Genomic DNA, 10351 nt, shown 5'->3' with positions numbered 1-10351 from the left:
ATCAAATTCATCTACGTATATTTCCTGATTCATTATACTTGTGTTCTTCCTCCCTGTCCTCTTTGTCTTTAACCAGGCTAATTCAAATGACCTGGACTTCAAGTGGATCATTTCCATAATGCGCTCGGTGTAATGTGTTTTTCAAGCTTCGTGTGTGTTTCTCTCCATTTTGTCCTGTTGTGTTGTCTGTTTTGCCTTGTGTTTTATTTTCCTTAACCCCTTTGTCTTTCTCTGTAAGTGGACATTTGTTATCCATGTCTGTTTGTCTTGTTGGTCCCAAACCTGCGGTGCCCCACCAGTCTTATTTTATAACAACACTGAAAAAAACTTGGTGGTGATTGATGAACATAAATAGATGCAAGAATATTGTCTCTATGTTTTAAAATGAATATTAAAATGGTAATTTTACAGTTTGAATCCAATAAATTATATGTCAAATGATGCTGAATAGAAGCCTCTCAGTTAAAAACATGTTACATAATGGCTACCTGCACACATTGTTCACTTTACTGATGTCAGCAAAGCCTCATCCGTACACAGGAAGTTTTTACCACATCCTTTCTCAAGAAAGCAGCACTGCCTGAGCCAAACCTGAATATTCAAATCAAAACTAAATGTCATAAATGAAACATCAGACACTACGAACAGTTCAGATATTATGCTTTTATTCATGATACACAAACACAAAATAGTAAACACACCAGTAAATGTTATAAATGATTGCATCGATAAAAAAGTGCTACAGAGTGATTACACCAGACATAATGTCTGAATCTACAAATATAGAAGCATGTAAGAAATAAGGTATAAATAAGTCTATGAGTAAAAGGTGCATTGAATATAACATTTTCACAACTGGAAGAACTTTTACATGATCTACTGCATATGTTTTGCCAACTTGTGAAAGTAAAATGGACACTTTATGATGTAAATACACGGATACAGTATATAAAAACAATTGCATCTTGTCTGCCACTGCTTTTATTCAAATTTTGAATATGTTTTGAAACATTTTAACAATACATGTCAGTCATCTAAATCTTTCACTCATCTTTTAAAGTCAAATTAAAGTCTTCACTCCAAATTAAACTGAAACAAAACTGATCATACAAAATATTAGGGACATTTTTCATAATTGAGCTGCAGCTGCTTTGTCAACACATAAAACATTCTTCCTGACCTGACATCCTTTATGCTCACTAGAGATTTAATAGATCAGCGTCATTGATTTACCTGATTAAAAGAGCAATGTTGCTTTGTAAACCTCAGTAAAGCCAAGCATGGGTAATTATATTACATCAAACTTTTCACTCTGGTTTCTCCCTGAGCTTGTTTCGTCCACAAACACACCCATCCCTAACAGGATGGCCTTTGGAACAGGCTGGGCATGACGGGACACATACAGACTCTTCAGACTCGAACTCATAGGTGAGGGTTTGTAGTCAGTGCATGAACCTCCACTCAGGCTCGGAGCACATTTCACGTCAAATTTGTAGAACAGCTTACCATGCTGCAGGACACAGACGTCCTCCCTGACTCCAGCAGACAGAATTTGCTCACATTGTCCCAACAAGTCGTCGTCCCAGCCGCTGTCCTGATCCCACACTTCAAATCTCACGATATGCCCTGCTGACAAATCCTGGGTGCCCATGTCAACGATGGTGCCCCAGTGTGGGTTGTTGTTGTTGTGAATGATAGGAGAACGCCGGACCAGCTGCCCGTTGAATGACACCTTCACATAACCATCCGTGGCTGTGGTGTGGTCTCCCCAAATACCAGCAGCCCGTTGTACAGTTATGACGACCCGTGCCATGCCCTTGCGGGTGGGGCAGCATTCTTGGTTTACAGCTGGGTCATTGTGGCATTGGCAGACGCAGGGATCCCTCGAGTCACTCTTGATGCCGGTCTGACAGCGTTCACTGCAGTTCTTCCACAGGCCTTTCTCCAAAATGTAATGGCTAATGGCCGAGCGCAGGTTCTTTCGGGCAGGGTTGTTAGTAGGCAGTAACTCATGAAGCGATTCCAGGGAATATGAGAATATGTCTGGATTCTGTGCGAGTGTGGTTAGCCATTCCTTGTAGGCCGATGGGTTTTTGTCAGCAGAGAAGAGAAGGTCTGGCTCGGTCGTGTGGCCCCCCTTTATTTCTGTGAACCTGTAGAGGAGAGAGTTGCTTAAAATATTACATTTGGCATTTCTGTTGCTGAAAACTGTCATTTATAAGGGTTTATTCCATCAAAGTATGCAAATGAACAGAAAACGTGGTAAATAGGAGAAAATATTCTATACCTGTCGTTGAAGAGGCCAGAGAAGGATGTCTTGCTTTCAGACTTCTCCATGTCCTTCTGGCAGTGTTTTACTTCAGTTCCAGTTTTTACGGCTTTGACGCTGGCGGACGCCTCAGCTTCCAGGCACATCCCCACCTCGTCCACACTGAGGCCATTTAGGCTTGCTTGGCACTGCCTGATGCTGGTCACCGATTGGACGCTTCCTCCCAACTTCACCTAGAATGATATATTTTAAGACGTGCCGCATTAGCAAATATGGTGTATAATTTTGCCGATGCTGTCATTTTTTACGATGAAATGGCTTTTTCTTTTAATAATTTGATTCACCTTGGTGATGTAATGGGTGCCGAAGTTATCAATCAGTTTGTAAAATCGTTGCTTGTATTCAGGGCTGTAGATTTTGGGGAGTTGTTTCACTGCTTTGCGAAATTCTTTGTGCAACTTGGGAGCGCTGGACACTCGGTAGCTGTTTCCAGTGAGACACCAGACAATAAAAGACAGACCAGCATGAAGCAAATGTATCACAGTATTGGAGTCATTTTCAGAACTAGGCGAGTGTGTAGAGAAATTCCAGTCCTGATGGTCTTACCTGTAGTACTCACAGGACATGCTTTGGCTTGTGAAGCTGAACTTGTCATTCTTAGTTTTTTCTAAGGAGTATTCAGCCAATTTAGAATTGGTACCAGCTAGCATTACCGAGCCGCTTTTTTCAGCTACATCAACATCTAGATTGGCCTTCCAGTTGTTGTCCACAGAAGAGGTGCTGGAAGTGACCAGAGCCTCACTGGATCGGTGGATTGTACTGGCCACTTTCATACTGCAAGAGTGCTGTGCCCTCCAGTCCACCACTGACAGCGGGAGCTTTTGCTTTTTGTTCTCTAGATAGGGGTTGCTACACAGGGTGCATCTCTTGTCCTTGCGTTTCCACAGATTCATGTCGATCACAAAGGCCCCCTTACGTTCCAGTTTGGTGATGTCGAAACCTTCCCCGGCCAAATTGGTGCCTGGAGCAAATTCTGCATCCAAGCACTCTTTGGGTTTCCCCTCCTGGCAAGATTGATACGTGCACTGAGGGAGGGACAGCATGAGACCAGCAAGGACGCAAATGTTCAACAGAAACATGTTGCTGTTAAGTTGGATGATGGATGCAAACTGATGGTTTATCCTGAAAAAGAAACATTTTAGACATGAGAAAGTGAAGCATACACCACTACTACTTGGTTGTTGAACACACCGACTATAAACTAATTGAACATCTCTTTAGTCAATTGTACCAATTTCAAAACTGTCATTTTTGTCTAAGGTCTGGGTAAAAACCTTTCTTTTCAGGGCTTCTCGTTTGTAGACAAAAATATTGTAGACACATTCCTGTTCACTTAATTTGCTGTAGGTGACAAATTACTTTGTGTGTTGGACCCCTCTGCTGCTTTAGATAAAATCAACCACTCTGTTCTCTTAGGCAGTGTCAATCATGCAGTTCATACTCATGATAACATCATGTGGTTTGAGTCTTATCTACACAGTGTACCAGTCTCAAATATAAGTGACGATCTTTATCTTCCTTTGATTCTTTCTCTTGTGGTGTACCTCAAGCTGACATTTTAGGAACTATTTCATTACGCTTTCACTTTGATATACTTTTAAAAAACACGACATGGTCTTTTGCCGACCTTCTATGAAGAAGGAAATGCATTAAACCCGGTTGTTAGACCTCAAAGATATGTATAGAGTTTTGTTGAAGAACACAAACTGTAAATGAAACAAACCTTGCAGGACCATTTTAAGTCTCTTTTCCGTTTCCACAAGAGTGTCAAGTACTGGATGGGCAAAAACGTATACAGCTAAATAAGAGTAAGTTAAAACCCCTTATTTTCCGCTCCTCGGTTGCCTTCAGTGGCCTGTGCCTAAATGTACCAGAAATTTGACAAACTCTTTCAGTATAATACTATTTTCCACATTAGAATTATTGTGAAAATAAAACCATATCTGTCTTTTCAGTTTTTATCTTCTCATATCTTGATTGCTGACTTTCTTACTGTTAGTAAGTCTGTCATTCTTGTCTCGCTTGGGGTTTGTCACATATCTTCTTACTCATAAAAGGAAACCACCATAATACATAATTGATTGTAAGAGTCTTGCATAACTTCTTAAGCACTGCAGGCATTGACACGATTATATCTCAGATCTCTTCTAATCAATCTCTCCTCTTTATTCTACATTCCTAGTCAATATCCAAAGGCAGAAACTCATCTTTTCAGTCAATTGTTATTTTATAAATCCACTCTTAAGACCCATATTTTTATAACGGTTGAGTTACAACAACAATCACAGCTTCATTTATTGCTTTGGCCAACCTTTGTTGTTTTTAAATAGCTCTCACAAATGTGACAAAACTAAACTATCCTAAACTATCACTGGTAGAAACAGTTTATACTAAACTAAGTAGAACTAAACACTATATCAAGCAACAGATGGTTAGTATATTCAGATAAATTGAAAGCATATTTGAGTATGAGCACATCAGCATAGACTCACCTTCGTCTTGCCTGTTCAGGCTGCGTTTGTGAAACTGAGTGAGCGCATGAAGACCAGTGTGTTTAAAAGTATAAGAAACAGGGCGGGAGGTGGTGAGGGGGTGAGGTGACAGTGGTCTCAAAGGCAACAGGGGAAAAAAAGTATCATCGACGTTTAGCAGACCGAGTACTGTGGGGGAGGAGCTGGTGGTCGGTAGATAAACTGAAATAGTTAGTGACAATATGAAAGTCAGGCTGGCTTTCCAGTCAACAACGAACCAGAGACCACAAACCTATCATTTCTCTGAAGTGGTGGTGATGGGCTGTGGCCGTCCTCACTGAGAACAAGTCTGTCACATGAATGATTGATTTTCAAGTGTTATCACGATAAAAGTAACTTAAAAGTTGCATATGATGATAGAATTGGACTGTTTCCACGTAAAAAACTGTGCAGCAAAGAAAATTAATCTAAATAAAAAGATATACAAACAGTCAATAACCATATGAATGAGTATATGACTTTTTTATTTCAGAATAATAAAAGGTAAAACCCAGAAGAAGAAATTAACATATTTGAAATTAACAGAGAAAAACACACTCGATTACAAAATAAGAAGAAACCAATCAATAGCTAAACTGATAAATGCATATATTAAAATCATATATATAACAGCACTAAGGAGATATAAAAATAGTGCAAGAGGAGAAACTGACTATAAAATGCATAAGACATGTATTATATGGTGGCATTACATGTCTAATGTACTCTTAAGCTGTATTGTTCTATTCGTCACTTCTCTGTTCAAAAATCAACAAGGCAGTAATGTGATTAAAATGTATGAAACACGCAAGTACAACATGTTATAATGCCTGCATAGAAACATAAAATGCCAAGATAAAAAGCTGGTAAAATATAATGCAAATAGATGAGGGACTACATATGCTTTGCTGTCCCGTTAAACACCAGGCAGGTGTCTACAGTACATTAAGACCTTTATGATTCAATTATGGAGATATATAAAAATATTGAAACGATGATGCTCTTCTGTCAAATACAAATCTCATTTCGCTTTAAGTCATAAAGACCTTAATATAGATTAAACTGAACACACAAAGTGTAACAGGAATGTTTTCTGATTTAAGTTTGAACCATTTTGTCAGTTCTTCCCAAACTGATGTACCTCTCATCTTTTGTGATCGGTAGAGATTTGATAGGAGGACGATAACAGCATCGGTAAAGCCAAACATGGCTGTTTATATCACAACTATCTCTTGACTCTCTGCACGAAGACTCTGGTTTCTCCCTGAGCTTGTTTCGCCCACAAACACACCCATCTCTAACAGGATGGGCTTTGGAACAGGTCGGGCATGACGGGACACATACAGACTCTTCAGACTCGGATTCATAGGTGAGGGTTTGTAGTCAGTGCACAAATCTCCACCCAGGCTTGGAGCACATTTCACTTCCCATTTGTAGAACAGCGTACCATGCTGCAGGACACAGACCTCCTCTTTGACCTTCTCTGTTGCAGACAGAAATTGCTCACATTTTCCCAACAGGTCATCATCCCAGCCCTCATACCAGATGTTGTCCTGATCCCACACTTCAAGTGTCACTTTATTGCCTGCTGTCAAATCCTGGATGCCCAGGTCAATGGTCATGGCCCAGTGTGGGTTGTTGTTGTTGGGAATGACAGAAGTCCGTTCCATTTGATGGTTGAATGACACCTTCACATAACCATCCGTGGCTGTGGTGTGGTCTCCCCAAAGACCAGAAGCCCGTTGTACAGTTATGATGACCCGCGCCATGCCCTTACGGGTGGGGCAGCAGTCTTGGTTTACATCTCGGTTGTTATGGCATTGGCAGACGCAGGGATCCCTCGAGTCGCTTGTGTGACTCTTGGCCTGACAGTGGTTGCTGCAGTTCATCCACAGGCCTTTCTCCAGGATGTAATGGCTAATGGCCGAGCGCAGGTTCTGGTGGACAGGGTCTTTAGTAGGCAGTAACTCATGCAGTGAGTCCAGGGAATATGAGATGATATCTGGATGCTGTGATAATGTGTTCAGCCATTCCTTGTAGGCTGATGGATCTTTCTTAGCAGAGAAGAGAAGGTCTGGCTCCGTCGTATGCCCGCCCTTTATTTCTGTGAACCTGACGAGGAGAGACAATCAATCAATTAAACCATCAATCATTATTATTATACTGCGTACGAAAGGTGCTATACAAAAAAATTTGCCTTGCCTTCCTTGCCTACTATTATAATATTTATATAGAGCAAGTCAATCAACTGAGCCAGACCAAACATTTGGGCCATGGAGTGCGATCCCACACTGCCGCACAAACCTGCAGCTAAACGCCGCAACACCAGATTTGGTCTGAATCCAGTCTAACTTTCAGGTGTAACTGACCTTGTTGACTTTTGTTGTTCTTAAATTATTTTACATTTTAAAAGCATAGAGTGCTAAAAAAGTGCCCTTCTGTGGGCAACGCCAAAAGAATATTTGAAAACAATCAGTCTTTAATGCTTTCTGAGGCTAATCAACGAATCAACAAGGCAAGATTCAGGATTTGGGACAACTGACCTTAATTCAGGACTGTTTGGAGATTGGAGATGATTTGGAGGAGCTTTTTATATTCCGAATCAATTCTTGCATTTAAGAAACCACAGTTTGGTCTTAACAATGTTGAGGTTAATACATTTTATTTAGAAATGCAGATTATCAGAAAAGGTGACAAAATATATGAGAAAATGTTCCATACCTGTCGTTGAAGAGGCTGGAGAAGGCGGACTTACTGTCCGTCTTGTCAATGTCCTTCTTGCAGTGTTCTGTTTGAGCACTAACTGTAATGTGGACGCTGGCGGACGCCTCAGCTCTCAGGCACATCCCCACCTCTTCCACACTGAGGCCACTCAGGCTGGCCTCGCACTGCTTGATGCTGGTCACAGACTCAACACTTCCTCCCAACTTCACCTGGAATTATATATTTTCACACATAGCTCATTAACAAATGATAATTAGATGTTTGTTTGTTGCATTTCCTTTTGTTACAACCATTCCATCATTTTGGTTCACCTTGGTGATGTAATGGGTGCCGAAGTTATCAATCAGTTTGTAAAATTGTTGCTTGTTGTCAGGGCTGTAGATTTCGGGGAGTTGTTTCACTGCTTTGCGAAATTCTTTGTGCAACCTGGGAGCGCCGGACACTCGGTAGCTGTTTCCAGTGAGACACCAGACAATAAAAGACAGACCAGTATGAAGAAAATGTACAATATTAAATCAAAGTTCATTGATTGTGAGTGTGTAGAGTAAACTTACCTGTAGTACTCACAGGACATGCTTTGGCTTGTGAAGCCGTACTTGTCATTCTTAGTTTTTCCCATAGAGTAATCAGCCAGTTTAGAGTTGGAACCAGCTAGCATCAATGAGCCTCCTCTTTTTCCTACTTTAAGATCTAGATTGACCTGCCAGTTGTTGTCCACAGAAGAGGTGCTGGATTTGACCAGAGCCTCACTGGATCGGTGGACTGTACTGGCCACTTTCATACTGCAAGAGTGCTGTGCCCTCCAGTCCACCACTGACAGCGGGAGCTTTTGCTTTTTGTTCTCTAGATAGGGGTTGCTACACAGGGTGCATCTCTTGTCCTTGCGTTTCCACCGATTCACGTCGATCACAAAGGCCCCCTTACGTTCCAGTTTGGTGATGTCGAAACCTTCCCCGGCCAAATTGGTGCCTGGAGCAAATTCTGCATCCAAGCACTCTTTGGGTTTCCCCTCCTCGCAAGATTGATACGCGCACTGAGGGAGGGACAGCATGAGACCAGCAAGGACGCAAATGTTCAACAGAAACATGTTGCTGCCGATACAAACTGATGGTTTATCCTGAAAAAGAAAATTATTTGTTGATCAAACATAAACATGAACATTACTACACCACTTTAAGCTGCATGTTGGACAGGCCTAAAGTACTATATTACTATATTGCCAGATATAGCCATAATTAACTGCTCTCAATCTACCAGCATTTTCTCCATTTTAAACCTGCCGCTGTTAACCCCTTCTTGAAGAAAACCAGCTGGAGCCCTCTGTTTTAACATATTTTCAACCCATTTCTAAAGCTTAAAGTTATAAAAACCCAAGACTAGCTGAAACCAAGCCACTCAAAAAGATTGTTTCTGCCACATTGCACAAGATTTTTACTCTTCGACAGGAACACAAACCCTATGACTGAGGGAACAGGGAGACTCGGACGTGACCGACGGAGACAGCAGAAGGTGTCACAAGACTAATATTTGGCTGCCTTGCGAGCTAACTAGTCTACTTGTGTGGTAGAAGAATGTAAATAGTAAAAAAAACGCATCACATGACTGCCCCAAATTTTCTACATAAAAAAGAAAACGTAGTAAGGCTGTTAATCAGTCAATATTCTTTCACCTCCATATAGTTTGGCAAATTATGATTAGAACAATGTAAAACGTGATGATCAAGAGAAACAAATTTAATACTTCCAATGATGGCCCAGCCATTTTGCCCTACAACGGCTAATCGCAGTAACGACACTAACTATGAAACTGAGAAAAATGGTTTCAAAGTTTTTGACTGTCCTGCATTAATGCATTATAGTATAAAAGAGGTTATGTTATGTTGCTCATCCCAACTCGTCAAATACTGACACTTTGGATTGTACGTCAGACTCAAAAATCTACTTTAAAAAAAAAAAAAAAAAAAAAATTACAAATAGGACCTTTAAAAGTCGTCTTTTTTTTGTTTGTTTTTTTACCTCACAGCTTTTTCTCAATGGATATAACTATTTTATCTTAGGTTAAATTTCATGTGTTATTGTCAAGCACTGTCTAACATTGTCCTTTAAGGGTGCTTTATTTTAAAAAGTTATTAATATTAATATTACATATAATTATGTTTGATAACCCAATAAGGTTATGTGTGGATAAAGTTTGAGAATATTTCAAAATTAGCAAATCTGTATCGACTCACCTTTGTCTTCTGTGTTCATGCCACAGCTGATTGTCTGCATCCGTATCAGTACTTTTTAAGACAAGCAAGACAGGAAGTGAGGGGCTGTGACAAAAGTGGTCTATGGTCTAAACAGGCCACAAAAACAAGTGGTTTCACACATTAACAACTGCAGACTAATTTTTCTCATAAACAAAAAGAAAAAAAAAAGAACAAAGTTGAGGGCAACATAAAATCACACATAAAGAACTATAACAAACAAAATGTGATTTTTGTAGTTGTATGTAATATGTGCTGAGTCGCTGACATCATGATGATGATACGGACAATGTACAAACAAAATGGAAACAAGGAACAATCAGTACTTTTGAATGCATCAGTTCGCATGTTAAAAGACAAGCAAGACTGGATGTGAAAGGGGCGTGAGGTGTTAGTGGTCTGAAACAGAACAGTGAGAAAAAACACCTGATATGACAGTTTGACTAATGTCATTTCTCTCAGCTATTGCAAAGAAGACTCTGATGCCTTTCCCAAGACTATACCAAACACGATGTGATTTTAGGGTGGTTCAACAGCAAA

General features: G+C 40.3%; 2 protein-coding genes across 2 annotated transcripts; both read right to left on the bottom strand.

Moving 5' to 3' along the window:
* Window positions 1–643: 643 nt before the first annotated feature.
* LOC141019526 (perforin-1-like) lies at window positions 644–3444 on the bottom strand. Its single transcript, XM_073494471.1, has 4 exons — window positions 2876–3444; window positions 2614–2752; window positions 2288–2502; window positions 644–2153 (listed from the first exon to the last, which is right to left on the bottom strand). The coding sequence occupies exons 1-4, from the start codon at window positions 3406–3408 to the stop codon at window positions 1289–1291; spliced, it is 1752 nt and encodes a 583-aa protein (XP_073350572.1). The 5' UTR covers window positions 3409–3444; the 3' UTR covers window positions 644–1288.
* A 1887-nt stretch (window positions 3445–5331) lies between these two features.
* On the bottom strand, window positions 5332–8663 carry LOC141019883 (perforin-1-like). The gene is made up of 4 exons (XM_073494909.1): window positions 8118–8663; window positions 7875–8013; window positions 7561–7772; window positions 5332–6951 (listed from the first exon to the last, which is right to left on the bottom strand). The coding sequence occupies exons 1-4, from the start codon at window positions 8648–8650 to the stop codon at window positions 6054–6056; spliced, it is 1782 nt and encodes a 593-aa protein (XP_073351010.1). The 5' UTR covers window positions 8651–8663; the 3' UTR covers window positions 5332–6053.
* Between the last annotated feature and the right edge of the window lie 1688 nt (window positions 8664–10351).

The sequence above is a fragment of the Pagrus major genome, chromosome 23, assembly GCF_040436345.1.
Source record: "Pagrus major chromosome 23, Pma_NU_1.0".
Classification (NCBI taxonomy): Eukaryota; Metazoa; Chordata; class Actinopteri; order Spariformes; family Sparidae; genus Pagrus; species Pagrus major.
Note: the sequence above shows the minus strand (reverse complement) of the source record. Positions and strands in the feature narration are given on the sequence as shown.

Bases quoted from the DNA above. Each gene is read 5' to 3' on its own strand.
- LOC141019526 (XM_073494471.1), bottom strand. From the start codon at position 3,408: ATGTTTCTGTTGAACATTTGCGTCCTTGCTGGTCTCATGCTGTCCCTC. The intron at 2,503-2,613 runs GTGAATCAAATT...ATATCATTCTAG, and splicing joins GCACCCATTACATCACCAAG to GTGAAGTTGGGAGGAAGCGT. The intron at 2,154-2,287 runs GTATAGAATATT...TCTCCTCTACAG, and splicing joins TCTGGCCTCTTCAACGACAG to GTTCACAGAAATAAAGGGGG.
- LOC141019883 (XM_073494909.1), bottom strand. From the start codon at position 8,650: ATGTTTCTGTTGAACATTTGCGTCCTTGCTGGTCTCATGCTGTCCCTC. The intron at 8,014-8,117 runs GTAAGTTTACTC...CACTGGAAACAG, and splicing joins ATGTCCTGTGAGTACTACAG to CTACCGAGTGTCCGGCGCTC. The intron at 6,952-7,560 runs GTATGGAACATT...TCTCCTCGTCAG, and splicing joins TCCAGCCTCTTCAACGACAG to GTTCACAGAAATAAAGGGCG.